The following is a 24,509-nucleotide window of genomic DNA, read 5'->3' as shown; positions in this document are numbered from 1 at the left end:
TAGTACATACTGCTATATTGAGATCGATTGGATCCATCCATTATTAGAAAATCGTCATTTTTCGATTGATGTTATAGCTGAAGCGGCTCAAATATATTAGTGGTCTAAAATTAAATATAAATTGAAGTTTTAAAAAATTATAAAAAAAAATTAAGTTGATTATATTTAAGTCATTTAGTTTTTTCTTTTAAGAGAGTATTCTAGATTTGTCAATCTTTTAATAATTCTCTTCTTTATATGAAAAATGGCGGAATCAAAATTTTTATTAAGTTAACCGAATATGTTAAGAGGTGTCAATTAAATCAAATTCTAACGTATAACATAATTTTCCGATGAAGTAGTGTCGCTTGGCACCTCTCCGCTCTATTGTAGTCGTACGTTCGTACGTTTCCGACTATGTTACAGTGGATAATTTTGTCAACTATTTATGTTAGGTTATTAGAGTAATATATATCAAGGATTATTATTAATTTCAATCAATTCCTCTAAATTCAACCATCCAAATTGTAGAAAAAGAGGAATGGACTAAATGTATGGTCAGGCATTAACCAGATTGCCACAATAATACTATTAGGTATATTACCAGATATTTCTAACTTTACCTAACCTAACTACTACTATTAAAGCTCATTAAATTAAACAAGCAAAAAATCCCTTGCTCTTGACATGCTTCTTTTAGTAATAATCCATCATCTACTTCATATGATATGTCGATATTTAGCTAAACATGAAATTTAAAAAAGAAAAATACTCGATCGAAAATTTGTGACCTTAAATATATCATTACATTTTATAGAGAGCATGTCATGACTAAGGACAAAATAGGAAGTTAATTAAAAGTTACAATATATTCGAAAATAGAAGAATATGATCATTCATTTTTCTTAACAGACTAAAAATGAAAGATTGTTACAGCCAGAGAGCTCCGGCATCTTTGAGAAGTGGTACAAGAGTGCCATTGATATGAGAAGCCATAACTCTATCCATCGATCCGATTAGTTCACCACCTATGAACACAACCGGTATGGCTGGTGAGTTGCCAATAAGCTTGGAAAGCGCCCTCTCCATCCCTTTTCCATTAGGGTCTTGGTCTAACTCGTACACCATTGGGCTCACCCCGAGCTCACAAAACAACCTCTTCATTGCATGGCACATGCAACAACTACTTGAGCTAAATATCACCACCGCACTTCCTGATGCTAGCCTAGCCACCCTCTCCAACGAGTCCGAAGACGATGACCTTTGCCTTGCCCTAGTGTTTTGATATTGCATTGTCACAATTTATTTTTTGTATGTGTGTTTTGAGATCAATAGTTGTGCATGCACTAGTATTGTAAATAAAATTAGATGGAAAAAATTAAAATATGATTTTACAAAAGGTATTTAAGGAATTTGAGTTTGTTGGAATGATGAGGACATATGAAAGAAATTCAAGGGTATATATAGTGTCCTAAGATAAAGGGGTTATTTATTGTCGTTTGGTGCATGAGATATATATATATCGAACTAAATTCTTTTGTTGGTAAATAGTACTCCCTTTGTTTGATTTCAACCATAGTAGTTCATTATGAGAAAATTACAAAAATATACTACTTAAGACTTTTATTAACAAAATATCAATATACTTATATTTAATTACAAACTAAGTTTTTAAATTACATACATAACAAAATATTTAATTTTTGTATTTATTTTAATTTTGTTTTACAGATTTTTCTCTCTCATACTATTAGTATTTCGTGCCTTTTACATGGAGTATAATTAGGATATTAATATTTACCAAATATTCTCTCTCCTAAACAGTTTCAAATACACACGATTCATTACTTTTATTTTTTTCCCATTTTTAGGCTTAGTGGACCTTTTGGGGATCATAATTAGTTTATTCCTTTTTTGATAAAGCTGTTTTTTTACCAAGAAAGGGGTGTACTTATCAATTTGGAGTTATAATTTCAAGAAATCTTGAAAATATTTTGGGAAGTCAAAAGGGTTTCTCTTCCATATTCTTCTTCATTTTTCTTAACCTTTAATCTTCTTCACATAAACGATTCACAATCCAACTAACCAAAAAATTAATCAATTTTCGATGGAAAAGAATCCACGTAAAAGTATAATGTGTCTTTTTTGTGGTTGATTATACTATGTATTGTACTAATTATGTTGATTGGGTAATATTTGTAGGGATTGTGGTCTGTATACCTGTGGTTTTTGTTGAATATGTGTGCCGTGGAGATATGAACATATCTATGTCGGGTGTAAATGCTGAAAATCTTTGGTTGAGATTTGGAGCATTACTGTGGGAATATGGAAAGATGAAAATTGATACTGAATCTGTTAGTGAAGATGAAGCTTCTAAGCAAGGTGGTCGGTCAAATCGGAAAGTCAAGGAGTAAAAAATGTTATTTCTTAAGACAGAATTTCATGAATGTTTTATGGTTTTGAATCTCTTTTGTTATTTTGGATTGTACTTTAGTTGCGTTTATGATTTTGAGTTCGTTGTTGGATATTGTCTTTATTCTGTGATTATGCATTTATTTGGTTGCATTTTTGGTTAAATTTTGTGATAAATTTATAGTGTGAGTTTGGTATAAATTTAGGTATAAATTGGGTTTTATAATTATTGAAAAATTATACTAAATGCTTGTATAAGATCGATTGGATTTCTTTCAAAGTTGCAGGTTGGTATACATATCAATGTGTTTACCCCGTTTTGTGTTTTTTTCTTTCATATGTAAATCAATTTTATTTTTTTTAACAACGTGTTTTTTTTTATGATTTCAGTGTTAACCAAGATTGTAGTCATAAGCCATTTATTGAAATATCAAAGTATTTTACCAAAATTTTAACCATTTAATGATCTTAAAAAAAAAACAGTCAAAGAAATATCAAAGTATTTTACCAATATTTTACCCATTTAATAAACTTAAAAAAAAACAGTCAAAGATTACATACCCTTAAACCAATTTTTAAAATTTATGATTTTATCAGGTTACTTCAATAAATGTAGGAACTATTTTTCATATTATTATTTACACCAATTCACATACTTAAAATACACTAAAATATGTACATTATTTTTATTTATGCGGTTCTAATTATATACCATAGATCGTCAAACTTGTAGTTTTTTACACCACCAATTACACCAAATAATTTATTACTGCAGTCATTTTAATATACGTATGTTCATATGTAAGATAATATACCATCATCATTATGACATTTGGTTGTTATATAAACCATCATTTATACCAAGTTTTGTACCAGTTGTAACCAAAGTAAACCAATTTTATAGTAATTCAGTGTTAATTATTGTAGCGTCCAACTAATATACTAACATCTAATACTTTCAATTTATTGTTTTAGGTTGGTGAATACTCCAAACATTTGTTTTACTATATACACCATTATTATGATCCTTTATTTTTACCATAAATTTGTGCCTATTTACCATAATTTCACCAAGAATTTGGTCTATTTACCATATCAAATCAACAACAGAATATCATCCAATAAGTTCATTTTTTATCAATATTTCTGAATATGTGACAACACGTAATCCAAAAGTGTTCATGATATCTATTATATACAACCATTTATAACAACTATGAATTCAAAAATATGAATAAGATAACTCAGAGAAAGAGAGTTTTGTTTTGGTAGGAAACCTCTATTTATGGGAGATAATATATAGCATATTTGAATAAATTAGGGAAGATAAATTATTTGAGAAATTTATGGGAATCGAGATAAGCATGACTGATTTGGAAATTTTTTTTTAAATTTAAATTCTACTTTTGAAAAAAAAAGTATTGCTATATAATTGGAAAAAAAAGTATTGCTATGTTGGTGTAAATACAGTTGTTAAGTTGTATAGTTAAAAAATCGACCCTTCATTATTGACTTATTATCGAAATTAAAAAGCAGTAAATAATATAAATAATTTTATAATATCACTTTTAAATATAAATAATCTATTATTAAAAAAAAAATAGTATTTAATAATAGGGATAAAATAGTCCCAAAATGATAAATTATTTATTAAATTTATAAATTAAACAACTATTACTCCCTCTGTCTCTAATTACTTGTCCACTTTTGAATTGACACACCTATTAAAAAATCAATTAATGACATAGTAAATTTATCATTTTATCCCTATTAATTATGAAGTGGATGAAAAGTTCTACATTTTTCAAATTAATAGGAACAACTATAAAAAGAAAAATGAATAAGTAATTAGAGACGAAGGGAGTATTAAATATCTCAAAATAGTAAAATGAACAAAGCGAGTACTTATATCATTAAAATAAAGACGCCAAAAAGTGTGTATATAGCCGGAAAAAAAAAGTTTGAGAAAAGAGCCTTTAATGGAAGGCGGCGGCTGTGGTGTTTATGTCTTTAAAATAATAAATAAACTCAAAAGCATTACGTCAATAGCCAAGGAGTACATTTTTACCTACCTATCAATTAATTTAATTAATTTTTAAAAATTGAATTAATTTAATATTTAACTTTTAGATATTTGAAATTATATTTAAAAAAATTATAAGTTGTAATTTATGTCATATTGATATAATAAAAAATATATCTTAAAATATTAATTAAAATTCATGTAATTTAACTTTCAAATAGATACTAACAGAGAGAGTAATTGACTATTGATATAAAAAAAAAAGATACTAAAATATTTTACGAAGATATTAATCATATCAAAAGATATGTATTTTAATTTAGATAAGTGTATTTTTATCCTTTCAAACACATTTTCACTTTCTAAGGTGAATAAATTTCCTAAGAAATATCTTCAAACTAAAAATCATTGAGTAGTTAATATGGACAAGAAAGAGTGTTACTTATGCTATATTCCTTCCATCTAATAATAATTATCCATATATTATTTTGGGATGACCAATAATATTTATTCACTTTATGAAATCAATGGTTTTTATATTTAGTTCCTAATTACTCTTATTATTAATTCTAGTCATTTCTCTATTATATTTCTCAAGATATTGTATTTATATATTCAAAGAGTATAGTAAATTATCTTTTTATTTATAATTTCTTTGAAAATGTGTTAAGTCAATAGTTGACAAGTATGGTTGAACAGAAAGAAAATTAAGTTCATTAATTAGCAACTTGGAGTCTTTTACACAAATTTGGCTGCTTTTCATTACACCTTCTTTCTATTTCTTCAAGTACATAATTAGATTAGTGATATTTGTCATATCTAAAATTTAAAGATTTAGATTAAATTAATTTAAGAAAACTTTTAATCATAATTAAAAGACAAATTAGAAAAAAACTAACCAATTTTATAAGAAAATTCTCTATCTTCCACAAAACTTAACCTCTCATTAGTCACTAAAGGTGCCACGTGTATAAAAAAAGATGTGATAAAAGTCATTAGAGAGTAATAAATTGATAGTACAATGTATAGGTTATGCGGCATTTATTGAAAGGGGGACACGATACAAACTTCACGTGTCGTTTTTATTTTTATCTCTAGAAACGGTAACATATTGAGCCACGGCTCTTTCTAACAACACATCTAAGTCATCAACCATTGTCCCAGATGTTCGAATATCTCGTTCTCTTTAAAAAAATTTAAGTTTATTGACATAATTTAATATCACCAACATTTATATTCTTAACTTGTTCCTTCTAGAACAAAATGGTCCAATAACGTCATATAACTTAAATAACTTCAAATTAGTTAAAGCGTTCAAATTCCAAAAAAAAAAAACATTTTCCTTTAATATATAGTTACTCACTTTTGTATAGTAAATTAGTTGAAGACGTAAGGTCTGTTTGGATAGCCCACCAGGTAATTGAAATTTGTGTAATTATTAGGATAGTAATTACCAACCTAGTAATTACAAACATAGTAATCACGATGACCCGTTTGTTTGCCACAGTGTAATAACAAGTATATTGGCTGCACATGTGTAATCATAAGGTTATATTGAATTTTTAAAATTAAAATTAATTATCTAAAATTAAAATTTTATATTAGACAAATAAAGACTTTTGTAAATGATATTAAATTGAATATTTAAGACATGTATTGTCTTTTGAAAATATATTAATTAATAAACATATGTTCTTAACTAATATATTATAAAAAATTATTGATTTACATTTTTAAAATTATTATATTTTAATTAAATCTATATATAATATAAAGCTAGATAAAAGAAAAATGATGTGGCGCCTCTCTTTGGCCAATGATTCTATTTATCTTTTTTTTCCCTCATTTTTGACTTTTTTTTTATATTATTATTGTATAAAAATGAATGAGTCAATTACTACTTCAATATTCTTTAATATAAAAACTTAATTGTCTTGATAATCATAAATGATAATTCATGTTAATAGTCATGCTCATGATATCTTTTGATATTTCATATTATGTCCTATAAATAGAGGCATTAGAAATTTTGGTACAAAAGAAATTATCAAATTTATATGTATAGTAGAACTAGGGATTAACTAGATGAAGTCATCTCATTTTTTTGTCAAGAATCTCAATCTTTTATTTATAACTTTATAAAATAGTATTCTATAGCTTATATATTGTTTTCAGATTATTTTTTTTACTTATATGATGTTTGATTATTTTATTGCGGGTGATTATTTTGTTGTTGAATGGAATATATATCATCTTTTTCATGACATTTGATAAACAAATAGAATTTCAATATAGTAATTTAATGGAAAAAATATAAATCTACTCTCGTAAGATTATTGACAGAAATGTATAATTATTATTTTTATTTACATGTAAGTAGTACTTTTTATTACTTGAGTTTTATTGTAAGAACTTGACAAGAATTTCAAGTAAAGCAAATTTTATATCAAATGTTTCGTGTGAATTGGTAAAAAGTCATTTTTTTTTATTTTTCTCTTTAATGTAAAACTTAGGGTGTGTTTGGTATGAAGGAAAATGTTTTTCTAGAAAATGTTTTCCAGGAAAACAAGTTGATTTTTGACTTATTTTCTCATGTTTGGTTGGTGAGTAGAAAATATTTTCCGGAAAAGATATTTAGTGTTTGATTTATGAATGAAAAATATTTTTGAGAAATATCTTTTATTTTTACTAGAGTAGAAAATAATTTTTGAAATTGAAAATATTTTTTAAAAACAAACTTGAAATTTAAATTTTTTTTGGGGGGTGGGGGAGGGAGAGTTGGTAGGGGGTGGGTGGGTGGGGGTCGAGGGTAGGGGTGAAAAAATGAAATTTTGAGATTGAAAATAATTTTTAAAAACAAACTTGAAATTTTTTATTTTTTTTGGGGGTGGGGGGCTGGTAGGGGGTGGGTGGGTGGGGTCGAGGGTAGGGGTGGAAAAATGAAATTTTGAAATTGAAAATATTTTTTAAAAATAATTTTTAATATTTTTTTGGGAGGGGGTGGGGGTAGGGGTGAGGTTGGGGTAAAAAAATTGAATTTAAAAACAAGCTTTAATTTTTTTATTTTTTTGGGGAGGGGTTGGTTGGGGGGTGGTTTGAGGAATAAATTGATTTTTCAATAAAAAATAATTGTAATTTGAAGTTGGAAGAGAGTTTTGAAAAATGTTTTCCTTAAGTTTAGAAGAGAAGTCATTTTCCTTAAATTTGAGGAAAATGAGCTGATTTGGAAAACATTTTCCAAAATATTTAGCCCAACCAAACATGAGAAAATTGGAAAACATTTTCCGGAAAATGTTTTCCTTCATACCAACGGAAAATGTTTTCCTTCATACCAAACACACCCTTAATGGTGTTTATTTTCATTACTCTTGTGGCTTCTTATTACTATAAGTCTATAACCTCTAAAATAGTTACTCCCTCCGTCTCATTTTATGTGAGGTAGTTTGACTCGACACGGAGTTTAAGAAAGAAAGGAAGACTTTTAAAACTTGTGGTCTAAAATGAATGATAGAAATTTGTGTGACTGTAAATCATTTCATAAATAGACATTTTATAGTGAAATTATTACTTAATATAGAAATGTGTCATTCTTTTTTGGACTAACTAAAAAGGAAAGTAAGTCACATAAATTGGGACAGAGGGAGTAATAATTATATTCATGATATTATTTGATATTTTATATTGTAGTCTTATAAATCTATAAATAGTGATATTGTAAATTTTTGTTGAAATGAGCACATTAGCATTTCAAGTTGTCTGTTTTCCATGCTTATTAAGTTGATGTTTTGGTTTGCCTTGAAAGAATAAGAGATGAAGGCTATTGAATGGTGATTGTGGCTTTTGGAAGTGTCACGACCCAGACCATCGTGATTGGCACCCACACTAATCCTCCGGTGGGAGAACCATTAATACTAATTAGCTAACCAAAGAATCGAACAACTAAGACATTTAAGTTATGGAAGCAAGTTAAATAGCTAAAGATTGAAGTTCCCATAAACTTCCAAAAGATCTAACAACTAAACAATGCGGAAAATACCCATAGAACCTGAAAGTCCATGTACCAAAACATCCAAAGTTCAACAAGTCTAAATAAGAAGGGATACAACCCCAAACTAATGAACTAATAACTAACTAGAAAGTCTAAATCCGAAATGTGGACATAGATAGAAAGAGAACTCATGGCAGCCTGGAAGAACTGGCTCACCCTTGGATTCGAAAGTGATAACTGATCTTCTAAGCGAGGTTTGTCAATAGCCGTCTGAAGATGCCTTGTACTCAACAAAGAAAGAGTAAGTGCAGTATCAGTACACAATCACAGTGTACTGGTAGGATCACGCGGCTATCCCACTAAGTGCAACATACATAAGTCAATACAATAATATAATCACATTCATATATCGAACATATACAATATCATCATCATTTACGAACAACGAACAGTTTCACATTTCTCAAGATACACAATTATATCAAATCATTGGCCCTCTCATGGAATCCAAATTCAAACCCAAACTGTTAGCATACCAGAACGTGATATCTGATCAAACGATTATGCCGAAACGTGGCAACCGATCCCATAATTATACTGGAACGTGGCAACCAATCCAAGTTAGTATGTCAGAACGTAACACCCGATCCAATCAACAAGCCACAATCACAATCATAAAGTACATACTCATAATCATACAATCAAGTCATGATTTATGACATTCATCATTCCTATATCCTCATTTACAATTAATGTGATCAATAATGCAACATTCGCATAAAAACATGTATCATAATGAAGCAAGAACAAGCATATATCACACAATCATAGAATCACAACCATCACCTACCTCGAAACAAGCTTGAAACCCTAAGAAACTTGATCCTTCCCTTTCCGAATTGGTTCCGCTTATTCTTCTGTCTACAAACAATCAATATAATACGAGAATCAATAAACAATCACTAATTACCGGATTACTAACAATTCTAACAACCCCTAGATCATGCCCATGATCCCACTACCCAAATTAGGTCTTTTCCCACGATAATTCTCAGATCAAAACTCTCCTCCCATCGATATTTACTCATTAGATTATGTTCTACGGATCGAAAAACGGATTCGGGGAGTTAAAACCTTACCTTTAGCCTTAAAGATGGTGGAAAACTGTCAAGAATCTTCTGGGGTTCGTCTCCTTACTCTTAAAGTCGAAAAGTGCAGAATAAAGACATTTTGAAGTTTATTTTCGACTTAAGTCGCGTCGGGCCCGCCACAACGGTCCCCACCACGCTACAGCGGCCCCGCCTTGGCGACAGAAATCACCGCCAAAGCGGTTTACATGAAACAGTGAGCTATTTTAATAATTCCAATACCCCTATTTCACAACACGCCTTCAACCAATGACACTCAGAAGCTACATGTTCATGCTAAGATCAATTTCGGAAGTTCTACTCACCCAAATTCAATTCCGTAAAGTCGTACAGATTCCTTAACATCTTATCTATCTACTCATGTAATCAAATTCATAATTAGATCAGTCAATTGCTAACAGATTTCTCTAGACTTTAATGACTCCGATTTCGTCCAAATCTAGACTAGTTTGAGAAATTCTAAGTTACTACGAAAAGTTTTCTGACCCAAAAAATTTTCCCGTTGGCTTTTTATTTAACGACGAAACCCAGTTGTTACAGGAAGTGGATATCAACAAGAGCTTTGAAGATTGTGTATTGATTTCTTATTTTTTAAAATGTTTAATGATTAAATCGGAAGAATGATATTGTATTATTTATTTATTTTAGTTCTCTCATCTATTTATTTTGTATTTTATATAAAGTTTTGATTGTCGTAAATTTATAATTTCTTTTGGTTCAAAATAGTAACTTATGACTTTGTGGGACATAATTATCTCTTCCTTTTAGTTTTGGCCTTTAACTTCCTAAAAAATGTAAATATAATTTCCCCCCATGAATTTTCAATTACAAAACCCTTCACTACAAATTTTAAATAACACTAAAATCTACACAATAATGTCTCAAGTTTCTCAAGTTTTTTCTTATCATTATTTTTTAAAATATTTTTAAAAATAAATTAATTATTAATTATTGTAAATTATAGTTTTTTTTTCCATCATTTTCAAATATGTAAATTTTATTAAAGAATGCATGTCTCGATTCACAATCAAAATTAAATATTTGACTTTTTAAATTTGAACTATGCAAAATAAATTGAGACATGCGAATACAAAATTTTCCATGAGACTTGAAGAAGAAACTCCATGGGTGACTATATGAACGTAAATGCAAGCTCACAACTGTGAGATTAATGGAAGCTAAGAGAGAACAAACAACTTGTATTGAATTTTTTTAAGTGAAGATACAAACAATAGTAAGAGCTATATTTATAAGCTCTATTTTACACTAACTCGTAACTAACTTTCCTAACTACCACTAGGACAAGTTGTTATAACTAACTACTTGAAAAGACTAATTTGTCCCTTTTATTCCTTCACACTTGTAACTACTTTAACAACTTCTATATATCACAATACTACCCTTCAAGCTAGGTGGTGAAAAGATATTGAGAACTCCTAGCTTGGATAGTAGGTGCTCATGTTGCAATCTAGATAACCCCTTTGTTAACACATTAGCTGGTTGTTCTTTAGTTGATAGATAATCTACCTTTATTAGCCCCTTTTGTAGTTTTTCCCTTATGAAATGACAATCGATTTCAATATGTTTTGTCCTCTCAAGATATACTGGATTTGCAGCAATCTGAATGGCAGCTTTGCTATCGCCACATATATGTACTTGTAACTGAACCTCAACTCCTACTTCTTTCAACATCCCAAGTAGCCACACTAATTCTGACACAGTGGAGGCAAGATTTCTATATTCAGCTTCAGCTGAGCTTCTTGAGACTGTTGTTTGCTTCTTTGCCTTCCATGATACTAATGACTGACCAATCTTGATCATGTACCCTGTCACAAATTTTCTGGTCAGTAAACAGGATGCCCAATCTGCATCACAAAAAACAGTAACCAGCCCATTTGATTCACTTGATAATAACAGTCCTTGACCAGGTTGTCTCTTTAGGTATCTGACAACCCTTAAGGCAGCATCAAGATGAGACTTCTTTGGTTGTTGTAAGAACTGTCTTAGTGTCTGAGTGCTGAATGATATGTCTGGCCATGTCATATTCAGATACAACAATTTCCCTATCAAACTTTGATACATTGTCTGATCAACTAGTGGATCATTTGATTCATCCTGATTTTTGTTTACATGCTCATCATATAGTTTAGATGTTAGTTTGACATTGATGTCAATAGGAGTTCCTGCAGGTTTGGCTGCACTCATGCCAACTTCAGATATAAGCTCAAGAGCATACTTCCTTTGATGCATTAGTGTACCAGTTGTTGATCTAGTGAACTCAATGCCTAGAAAGTACTTCAATTCCCCCAAGTCCTTCATTTTGAAAGCTTGCTGCAATGCTTTCTTTGTATATTCTATTAACTTCAGGAAGCTACCAGTTATTAGCATGTCATCCACATACACTAATACTATAATTATCATTGCTCCTTATCTATTGATAAACAATGATTAATCGTTTGAAGCTGAGTTTAAGAAGAGCTTCAGTCAATTTTTGATTTCATTGCCTTGGAGCCTACGTGAGACCATAGAGTGACTTTGTTAGTCTACACACTTTCTCCCTTTGACTAACAAAGCCCTGTGGTAGTTGTATATAAATCTCATCATCTAGATCACCATAGAAGGCATTGAATACATCCATCTGATGTATATTCCATTGCCTAGAAGCTGCAAGAGACACTATTGTCCTAACTGTCACTATCTTCACAACAGGTGAAAAAGTCTCTTTGTAATCTATCCCCTCCTTCTGACTGTAGCCTTTAGCAACCAACCTTGCTTTGAATCTCTCAATCTCACCTGTAGATTTGTATTTAATCTTTTAAATCCACTTGCAGCCAATAACCTTCTTTCATTTGGGCAGGTATGAAATCACCCAAGTCTTATTATCCTCTAAGGCCTGAATTTCTATTGCCATAGTATCAATCCATCTTTTATCTTGAACAGCTTCCAAGTAAGTATCAGGTTCCTTGATACTTGATCTAGCTGCAATATAACATTGATAAGAGGGAGATAGGTGAGCATAACTCATGTAATTACCTAAAAGATATTGTACATCATTGTTAACAGACAAGAAAACAAAATCCTTCATCTAGGTAGGGGTGTGTTTATGTCTAGTGGATCTACTATTATGAAGTACTTCAGCCTCCTGAGGAATCTCAACTGACTTTATAACCTCAGTATTCACTATAGGTTCTTCTGATACAATAGACTCATCATTGATACAATACTGCTGAGATATATATGTCTGTGTCTATGTACCCAGAACTTCCTGAGAGTTAGTCCTGAAAGGACATCTGGGAATCATAGAGACAGTAGAATCAAGAATTGGAATCAACATATCTGAACCCTGCAGTGAATCCACAAACACCTTCTGATGTACTGATCCATTGACCTGGGCAAAAGGAAACATGTCCTCTCTAAACACTACATCTCTGCTAGTAAAGAAAGACTTGTTGTTTAGATCAAGTAGTATATAACCCTTCTGTATTTCTGAGAACCCCATTAGAACTGCTAACTTAGATCTTGGCATCAACTTATCATACTCAGTAAGAACTTTTGAAAAACATAGACAACCTGGTGTTCTAAGATGCTTCAGAGATGGTTTAGTACCATATAACCTTTCATAAAGAGTCTCAAAGTTAAGCACGCTACTAGGCAGTCTATTGATAATATAGGCTGCAGCTAACACACAATGTCCCCAATATTGTAAATGGATGTTGGCTTGAAACCTTAGTGCTCTGGTGACTTCAAGTAAGTGTATGTGTTTCCTCTCAGCAACCCCATTTTGCTGAGGGGAATATGGACAAGATCTCTGATGAATGATTCCCATATCCTTAAACAACTTAGTACAAACTGAATTAAAGAACTCAGCATTATCAGACCTAAATACTTTGACTATTTTCCCAAATTGAGTCTTAACAAACTGTAAGAATACTTGTATAGAAACAGACACAGCAGATTTCTGAAGAAGTAAAACAACCAAGTCATTCTAGAGTAGTCATCCACTATTGTAAGGAAATAACCATCAACAGTAGGTGTATTATAAGGACCCCAAAGGTCAGCATGTACTAGTTCAAAACAACAACTACTTTTGATACTACTAGTAGGAAACACAAGTCTTGTTTGTTTAGCATAGGGACATACAAGACACTTTGAAACTGAACACAAATTCTATTTGCTCATATAAAATATTCTAGCTAGTACTGTTGATGATACCTGACATAGCCTTTTATGCCATATTTCAATGTTTGATTCCTTATACTGATGAGCAGCCAATGCAACTTCATTTTTCTGATTGTCATAAGTTGTGGATAAGTGTTTCAGCAGTAAGTACAGACCCTTTTCTTCCTTACCAACTTCTTTCACCTTTCCACTGTAAAGTTCTTGAAAAACACAAAAGTTAGGAAAGAAGGTAACTGAACAACCTAATTCCTTTGTGATTTGACTGACTGACAATAAGTTGTACTTGAAATCGGGAATTTGTAACACATTTGAGATCACACTTCTTTCTGAGAGGACACAAGAACCAGTATGAGACACCTGAGTGGCACCACCAGTTAGAAGAAATACAGGCTTTGACACTTCCAGTTTATTCACAGTATATGGACTCAACATATCAAGATTAGAAACCATATGGTTTGTTGCACCAGTATCTACTATCCACATCTTACTATTTTTAGACACAAAAAATATTTTACCTGAAGTATTTGCAGTGTTACACATAAAAGCACTTGGTTCTGACTTCTGTTGAACCATTTTCAGGATGTGATCATATTGATCCTTAGTGAATGTACAACTTTGAAGCAACTGTTGGACCTCCTTCTCAGCTGCACTTGCTGATTCTTTAGCAATAGGTGCTTCAGGTGGAACTCCATTATTTACATCATATTGATTCAGATCAGGAAAATTTCCTCATCCAGGTGGAGGAACACTTATGTTCATACCATAAGTAAGATTGGCATGTGCCTGGAAAAGTGGATTGTAATAGTTACTACCAGGAGCAATAGATGCAAGAGAAGTACCTTGAATCTTTCTCTTTGACTTGAAATCTGGTGGATAGCCTACAATCTTATAACAGAATTCTTTGTTGTGACCCTTACACTTTCAGAAGTCACATATGAGTAGTGAATTCGTCTTGAACCTTTGACTCACACCTGAACTTCCACCCACTTTAGAGTACATAACTACTGATGATTCTAGACTAGAAGAGGTCATCCCCATACTACTCACACTATTGACCACAGCCTTCTGACTTTCATCCCCAACAATCATAGCATATGCATAGTTAATGGTTGGTAAAGGATCCATCATAAGAATTTGACTTCTTGCCTGCTGGTAGGATTCATTCAAGCCCATCAAAAACTGATGTAATTTCCGTTGATTCATATAAGCAACAAACCCTTTGGACTTATCACAATTACAACAAGGAGCTGGTACTATGACCTCAAACTCATCCCACAAACTCTTAAGTTTGGTATAATACACTGATACATAAGCAGTGTCTTGTTGTACTGATGTAATGTCTTTGTGTAAACTATACATCCTAGAACCATCCACCCTATTAAACCTCTCTTTTAAATCTATCTAGACATCCAAAGTTGTAGAAACAAAGGCAATTCCACTGAGTAAACTCTTAGACACAGAGTTCATTAGCCATGATAACACAATTGCATTTACTCTTTCTCATTGCCCCCACAGTTCCTCACCAAACATATTCTTCTTAGCAGTTCCATCAATTAATCCTATCTTATTTCGCCCTAACAAAGCTAGCACGATAGATCGACTCCACAAAGTATAGTTCTCGATTCTAAGCAATTGAAATAAAATAAGGCTAAGTCCACTAACATCAGTAGGATTAAGGAACAAATGATGGTTATAATCAATACCTTGGCTCTGTAAAAAGCTAGTGGTTTGAGAAACATAAACACCTGAGTTATTTTGCTGCAGATCTGAGGTTGTTCCTTCAATCGCCATTTAAGATCTGAAAAGTTAATCCTCTGATTGACTGAAAAAACTGACGTGGAAGCAAATCGAAGCTAATATTGATGATAAACCACTGATTCCAGCTGGAATCAAGTCACAATCTGCAAGAACACCTCTAAACCCACACTTCACATAATAAAAAAAAATGAATCGATGAATCGACCTACTGATTCTTTGATCCTTTGATTGAACCAGCTTCTCCAGTAATGACTGTGAAGAGCAACTCTGATACCATAAACGTAAATGCAAGCTCACAACTGTGAGATTAATGGAAGCTAAGAGAGAACAAACAACTTGTATAGAATTTTTTTAAGTGAAGATACAAACAGTAGTAAGAGCTATATTTATAAGCTCTGGTTTACATTAACTCGTAACTAACTTTCCTAATTACCACTAGGACAAGTTGTTATAACTAACTACTTGAAAAGACTAATCTGCCCCTTTTATTCCTTCACACTTATAACTACTTTAACAACTTCTTTATATCACAATACTATAATTAAGTTCAACCTGCGAGTTTTTTAAATTGTTACTAGTTCTTAATGAGTGGTATTTTAAAAGATTATTAGGTATATTATGAAAAGTTTGTATCTTGAATTTGAGGAATTTTGATATTAATTTGAGGTGAATTTTTTTTAAAGAAAATTTAGAGATTAAAATGAAAAGTTGAAGCGGCTCAATGCAACTGTATCAATAATCAACTTGTATTAATGAGTTCAAAAACATATTTGTATTTGTGTATCCAGATATCATGACTGATGATGGCGATGAGTGAATCCAATGAAAGTATATGTGTTTATACAATTAGATTGAGTGAACAGATACAATTTCAAAATAGTAGTTATGATTATGAATCATAATTAAGAAACTATATATATATAATTATAACTTTTTGAACGAACAAATACAACTTCATATTTACATTAGTATTTTAAAATGTTTTTTTAGGGATTCACTTGGGCTCTTTTTGGGTGTTACACTTACGTTAGGGCTGTCTTGTAATGCATGTGTTCTAAGTGGTCAATTAAGTGTGCTCGAATGAACATGTCTAATATTCAATTTGGGAATTGTCCAATAATTTTTACGCAGATTTTCTAATTAGCACTAAAATAATATAAAGAAAAGAGTGATAAAATTAGTTCTATTTATGTATAGAAATATGAAAATCGAGAGTAGCTTAAATTAAATAATGATATATGATATTGCATAATCATTAATTGAGAATATCGTGAAGATGAATATCAATTAATAATTTCTTGATAAAATAGATAGCCGAAATTTATATGTTTACTTGCTATTGGTCTTCATGTATATGTATTATTCATTTGTCCTTAATATTATCAGATTTTTATTATTTTAATATTTAAAAGAATTTTTCCATATAATCATGAAAAGTAATGTTTTATATTATAGTACCAATACAACTTATAAAATATTTAACTTTTTTTTTCAACCGTCCAAATCTAATAGAGTGGATGTTATTTTATATTATAATTAAATATTACAAAACAAAAGAGATGAGCCTCTCTATGCCTACTCCGAATGAAACAAGCTTCATTAATATATGGAATGAGTAGGATTTTCTTTTGAAAACTATTAAAAACACCTCCAAATTTAGTGTAAATTATTAGTTTTATTTTTAAATTATTGATAACTTTAAAAAAATCTTTTTACATAACTAGCTGAACTTAAAGACATTCCTGGTCTTGCAAGTTGCAACATGAATGAAATATACGCCGAATATAAAAGTGTTTTCAATACTTCTCTCATTTCTATTTAGCTCTAAAGAAAACATCAAACACAAATATGCTTTGGATGGTCCGATGAAATACTGTTGCTGTATTTTGAAAAGTTGAATAGTATTCACTTATGATAAATAAAAATTTATTTCGTATATCTATTTATAAAAAAGAGTCCCTTTTTTTAATTAGAGGTTATTACCCGTTTCTTTTTACCCAAAATTGGCACTTGTATCCAGAGTTAAATCCTCTATCGGGTAAGGAGTTCATTGTTTGAACAATTAATTTATCAATATAATCAAAATACTAAAAGAAAAAGCATATATAGCCCGATATTGAATTCTCTTCTTCACAAGAAATATGAAATATATTTAAGTGAAAAGGATAGAGAAGTCAGGTGAGTCCACTATTTACCAAGTTTCAAGCCTCGCAATACTTACCTCGAAAATTTCTTAATTAAAAATATTAGACACAAAAAAAATTACTCCTTCTATTTTTAAAAATGGCGTAATTTGACTTGGAACGGAGTTTAACAAAGAAAAAAAGATTTTTTAATCTTGTGGTTCTAAATTAAAGTTATGTCAAATGTATAAAAATGTCTTTTAATTTTGTGGTCTTAAATATGTCACGTAGAAAGTTGAAGTTAAAGTGTTGCCAAGAAAGATAAGAGATTATTCTTTTTGAAATAGACTAAAAAAGAAACTAGATCATTCGTTTTTAAACAGGTGGAGTATTTTCTAAAGTATGGATACGACACACAGAAATAACTAATTCAGAAAAACTGAGTTGAATAAGAAAAGTTATACATAAAGGAATAAAAACTTATAAGATTGATGAAAAGATAAATATACTAGTATTTAATTTAATAAAAGAAGATTTTATTGTTAATTACTCGCTATAATTACATAAACTATACTATATAAATATATATAGTACTTCATATTTTGGCGCCTTTAACATTCGTGAATTTCACTTGCCTTTATCTTATAGCCACCCATGCATCAATAAAAGTCACAATATTTGAAATTAAAGCCAGAGTGCCCCCACTTCTTTGAGAAGAGGGACAAGAGATCCACTAATATGAGAGGCCATAACTCTATCCATCGATCCAATTAGTTCACCACCTATGAACACAACCGGAACGGCAGGTGAGTTTCCAAGAAGCTTGGAAAGAGCCTTCTCCATCGACTTCCCATTAGGGTCATGGTCCAACTCGTACACCGTTGGGTTCACACCGAGCTCACAAAACAACATTTTCATTGCATGGCACATGCAACAACTACTCGAGCTAAATATCACCACCGCACTTAAAGATGCTAGTTTCACCACCCTCTCCAATGAGTCCGAACATGATGACCTTCGCTTCACCCTTGTGGTTCGGTGATTCCCCCGAGATGAATTTGATTCTTGATATTGCATTTTTAACACTATAAAAATAAAAATAAGAAGTTGTCCAAGGAATATTGTGAATTTGTGGAGTGATGAGAAATGAAAAGTACAATATATATAATGTAGGGGGGGGGGGGGGGGGGGGTCTTTATTTTCTTGAATTTAATTGTATGCATGGGATATGTGGAATGTAGGTAATGTAGAAGTAATTTTTTTTTATTTTTTTTGTGTTAAATGAATCATTAAATGCTAAAGGTGTACAATAGCCCGTTGCTGGCTTTCCTACTCCGGTCTACATTAAAACCCGATTCAATCAGAATTCACATTATATAGTAATTTCATATTAAGAATAAAATGTTTTTAACAGATACAAGGACACATACGTATAGGAATATACATGTATCAATATAAATGGTTTAATAAAGTGGAAAATATAAATTAAATTAACCATATTTAAGTAACAGAAATGTATATGCAAATATCTATTATACATATATTGATTTAGTGTAACTACTTATAAAGTCTCATTTATTTGCACTTAATAAAGGTCTTACTCTTAAGAGAATTTGTAATTAAGTACCTTTTTTAACAACTTAAAAGTAACGTGTATATTCAAATTTTAACTTTTAAATCGGCTGGTCGTTAAGTTTTTACCTACGTATAGAAGCTCACATCGCAGTAGATTAAGTGGAATTATTAATTGATAGAAGCTAATAAAAAAAAAATGTGCACGGTGTTCGAAATTCATTTTGGAATCCCGACTAAATTTGAATAGAGCACTACATGACTCATTCAGAGGTAGCGCTTCCAACAGCAAAAAATTCATGCTCAGGGTTCAAATCTAAGTCTTCTACTTAAGAATGGAGCAGTCTCATCACTGCACCACAACTGATGTTGATGAGAAACTAATAAAGTTACCAATTGAAACTTGGTAGATCGCAAAATTAAAAAGAGACACTATCGACAGCAAAGTATTTGTATATCAATTACTACTCCATATTTAAGAACTTTTTCTTTGGGGTTCCACTCATTTATATTCGAGCATCTTACATAAATGTGTCACTTAGCAAAACTTTTTTTAGTTAAATGGTTGTATGTATATGTAATATATTTATATTATTTAAAAACATTATATTTATGATATATAATTATGTATTAGAGTTGTATATATATTATTATATGAGTAATATTTATACATGGTAACAATTCATCTTTCTCAATGAGCTGGCTTGTTTTTCTAATTCCAATCAATTCAAATCTCAGCCATTCAACTTTATTTATTTTAATAATTCATCTTTCTAATTCCGAGTAGTTAGCTAGTGTAATTAATTATTTCAGCCATATATGTGACAGTCTGAACACGATATTTTAAGAAACAAGAGAAAACTTTATTATGTTTATGAAATTCTTTTTATAAAAATTATTTTAGTGCTTATTTTTAATTGACTTTTCTTTACCATAAAGATAAAATAAGGATGATATTATTAAATAATTATCAAATAAAAAAATGTGACATAAATATAACGTAATTTATTTTTATTTTATTTTTAAAAAAAAAAGAAGAAGAGAAAATCACTTCTTTCGAATCGAAAGGAATAGAACATTAAACCTAAAGAACGCACGCCTATTATATAAAATAATAATACTTTATCCGTTTCAATTTATGTGATACCTTTTAAAATTTTGAAATCAAACAAGTCTATGTTTTACCCTAAATTTTTCATACATCTTTAAAATATTTTGAATTGTCAATTATAGTAACTGAGAATATATTTTTATATAATTTACAAATATATAAATTTCATTTCAAAAAGTTTGAAGATTCCACACTCATATTCTCGGTCAAACTTAAATTGTTTGACATTCGTAAAACAAAAAGTGTCACATATATTGGGACAAAAAAAATACTCCATTTGTCCCGTATTAGTTGATTTTTTCTTTCAAATAATTGTTTTATATTAATTGTCCACCTTACTAAATCAAGAAGATATTAATTATTTTTGTTCCTATATTATCGTTCTCTTTTAAAGTCTTCACATTTGTTTGTAAATAATTCTGAATATTTATTTTTTTAAGGAATGAATTAGTAAAACTATCTTCTTATTAATAATGTTTTAACATACGTATAAAAAAATAATAATCAATTAATATAAAACCAAAAGAAATATCACGTTTTCGTGAGAAGACAAATATGTTGATTTGCGCAGTTAGGCGGCGGAGAATTTAAGGATGCGGCGCGCGCCGCCGCCGAATTTAATTGAGTCTCGTAGGTAACATTGCGTAAGCATAAATGTCATCATGTTGGATCTCTACCAAATAAACAAGGCTAGTTTGGTAGAATTAGGTTTCTATAATTAAAAATATATTCATTACTAGCCAAGTTTTAGTTTCTATAATTAAATATATGTACTCATAGAAGTAGCTCTTATTTTCAAACTTTTAAATGCACAAGTAGAGGCGGAACTAGAGGTGTACATATAGATCGTATTGATCTTGATATTGTATTGAAAAATAATTATGTTAATTTATTAAATTTATAAATTAAATCAACATTAAGTCGATTTTTTTATTTCAAAATTTTAGCTGATTTTTTCATTTTTTTTCTCACAATTACACAATATTTGAAAAAAAATATGTAAAAATTAGGCAAATGACATAGTATAAGAAATAAATTACTTTCTTTCCCTACTCTTTCATTAATTACCAAAAATTCCTTTTGTTAGTATTTTCGGATACATAATATAGCAGTGTGGATACTTAATATAGCAGTGCGGATACTTTAATTAATAACAGGCGGATACTTAAATTATTAAGTTGTTAGCAGCACGGATACTTAAATAACGGGCGGATGCATAATATAACAGCGCGGATACTTTAATTAATAATGGGCGGATACTTAAATTACTAAGCTGTTAGCAGCACAAATACTTAATTAACGGGCGGATGCATAATATAGCAGCGCTGATACTTTAATTAATAACGGGCGGATACTTAAACTAATAAAGTATCCGGTTAAGTTGAATTGGGGGAAAATAAGGGATTTTTGTATTTTAGTAAAAGAGTAGGAAAATACTGAAAATAGGTAAAAAAGTGTTGTCTATTTAAGTAATTTTTCCAAAAAAAAATCAAATATGATTTTACTTATCTCTGTGATAAGCTAGAACTTTAAAATGTTGATTGAATAGGAACCTTCAAAAAGATTGAAAAATTAACTTTAATACAAAAGTCTTTCATTAAATATTATTGTTCGATATGCTAAATTTATAAGATTAAATGGTATACAATCAAATTGAATACAAAACAAAATATTTATAAAGTAGACGATTAACTTTCTATATTAAATCTATAATAATGTAAGTGTTACTTTCGATCTGAATACAAATTAAAATAGGGAAAACTATCTTATTAGACATACATCACTATCATATATATTAACTTTACCTCTGTTATGAACCAAGTCCAACCCAATATGGATACCAAGGTCACACAAGTAGTTATTAGGCTGACAAGAGCTATTGAGCCGAGAGCAAGCAACAAGTCCAGGCTAATTTGGGATCCGGGTCGAATAGTGGGCGTGAAAATGATTCCATTAAATGGGGTAGTGGTCAGTGATTTAGGGATTATGCAAATTGTTGAGAAAAATGTCTAGTCCTCTCATCCTCCTTTCTTTGAGTCTATGTTTCTCATCTCCTTCTAGTTATCTTCTACAATAGTTTTCTTTATTGGTTTCATTTTCCGCTGTAACTTCGAGTTTAGTGATTATAATATTTAAATGTTTTTATTGTGAAATTGGAGTTGTTACAACCTCTACTTTCAAACAATCACATATATTACCACTTTTAATATTTTATACCATATATTATTGAAGATATAATCAGATACCATTTTACTATACATATACTCAAAATATATGTATAGAAGTTGGGAAAATTTGATTCCAGGAATGAGGGGGCATGCCTGCAAATAGACACAGAGCTGCACCTTCATGATAATAAGCCTTTGTCCAATCTTATCCAAGTTTTTTTTCTTTTTGCAGGCTTTGGCATCAATTAAAGCACGTTCACCGTGCTCCAGGTAGATCTAACAAAGACTTCTATTGAAAAACAAAGTGTCATCAGTTGGATCAGAATTTGGGACGTTTTTGTCATGTAATCTGGTCATATTTCAACGAGATCGTTGTATATCACACTTCTATAATATTACGATAATCACAAATTTATTGTTGGCGCAATTAGCATAACAAAGACCCACCAAAGTCAAAACGCACAATTCAAATTCCATACTTCAGATTAATATCAAATAATTGGATACATACTGCATATACATAACAAGTTTCAAAAACATGTATCTATTATATGTTACAAATAGCCGATACATAATTAACACATCTAAGTCACGAAGTATGTATCAAATACAAGTATATAATAGATCAAATACATCCAATGAAGTTAGGTGCATGCATCAGATACATACTTTAGATATATTAGTTAAAGGTACGTATCCTTATCCATATAATTAATGATTTTGATTTATGTAAGATTTCCAAATGAAGGTTTGTATCTAGTTCAAAAACAACAATATACTACTATCATAATATTCAACAAAGTAACAATCAACTAGAGTGCGAGATACACATTGTTCTCTAAACATGAAAAATTGAAAGAATTTTTTTTTGAAATTTTGGAGAAAAAATAAATGGAAGAAATTTGATTTTTTAAAAAAGTCATTAGAATAGGTATGCTCAAAAGTTGTTAAAGGAGTGATTTCCTTCTTAAATTAAGCATTTTAGTTACAATTCTTAATTAAATATGTATCCTGCTTTATTATTTCCTCGGATACATGTATCTGTCGAGTTAAGATATATGTATCCAACCAATGAAATATGGCACAAAAAGTAATATTTGAAACTATCGTGAAACTAGTAATTAGGACCTAAACTAGTGGAATTTATGTCCTTGCGCCACACTACCTTGAGACTATGCAGGTCTAGCTCTGAAGTTCTGCGAGTTATGGCCATTATAGTCACATTTGTTTCAGGGTGCAGATGCACTAGCAGATGATGGAGAAGGTCCCTTTTGCTTTTGCTGAAAGGACGAACGGTTCACATTACCTTTCTGCTGCCCAGACTCATTCCCTGTCTTCGCTTTCTTACTTCTGATCTCTTTCATGTCCCTCAGCTTCTCTTCCTCAACCTGCTACACATAAACCATCAACCTCGAAATGTCCATATCCCCAATAAGTATTGATGCCCGGCCCTCTTTGCTTGATAGACGGCCCAACCTAGCAACGAACAAGCTCATTCTACTTCTCATATCCTTAACCATCTCCGGAGCATAACGGGATAGTTGGGTGAACTTTAACCCATATTCATGAACACTCAGAGAATCCTGTTTAAGTGTGAGAAACTCACGTACCTTGGCCTCTTTCAGTTCCCGGGGAAAGAAACACCCCAAGAAAGCTTTCTCAAAACAGGCCCAACTCGCAGGTGGTGCATCCTCAGCTCTACCCCTTTTCCACTGATCAAACCAAGTCCTAGCAACATTCTTCAGTTGATATGCAGCTAGCTCAACTCTCCCAGTATCAACGACATGCATCACATTGAATACCTTTTTTACTTCCTCAAGGAAGTTCTCTAGATCCTCAGTAGTGCTTGAACCAGTGAAACTTGGAGGATTCATCTTCAAGAACTCATGAATCCTTGAAGTATCAGCCTCTTCTTGTCGAGCCCCTCTTTGCTGCCAACCTGGTTAGTCACAGTTTGTCTCAACATCCGTATAGCCTCATGGAACTTAGCATTGGTGACTTCTCCTTGAGGTTGCACTTCAGGTGCATTGGGTAACTCTTGTTCCTCA

General features: G+C 30.8%; 2 protein-coding genes across 2 annotated transcripts; both read right to left on the bottom strand.

Moving 5' to 3' along the window:
• Positions 1-909: 909 nt before the first annotated feature.
• Positions 910-1,286, bottom strand: LOC125809818 (glutaredoxin-C1-like). Its single transcript, XM_049489400.1, has one exon. The coding sequence runs from the start codon at positions 1,270-1,272 to the stop codon at positions 910-912; it is 363 nt and encodes a 120-aa protein (XP_049345357.1). The 5' UTR covers positions 1,273-1,286.
• Positions 1,287-18,259: 16,973 nt separating this feature from the next.
• Positions 18,260-18,710, bottom strand: LOC125809817 (glutaredoxin-C1-like). The gene has a single exon (XM_049489399.1). It carries the CDS (start codon positions 18,685-18,687, stop codon positions 18,295-18,297), a length of 393 nt encoding a protein of 130 aa, XP_049345356.1. The 5' UTR covers positions 18,688-18,710; the 3' UTR covers positions 18,260-18,294.
• Positions 18,711-24,509: the final 5,799 nt, after the last annotated feature.

Source organism: Solanum verrucosum, unplaced genomic scaffold, assembly GCF_900185275.1.
Source record: "Solanum verrucosum unplaced genomic scaffold, falcon-dt-bn FXZP01000474.1, whole genome shotgun sequence".
NCBI classification, from domain to species: domain Eukaryota; kingdom Viridiplantae; phylum Streptophyta; class Magnoliopsida; order Solanales; family Solanaceae; genus Solanum; species Solanum verrucosum.
The sequence above is the reverse complement of the archived record's forward strand: the minus strand, read 5'-3'. Positions and strand labels throughout refer to the sequence as shown.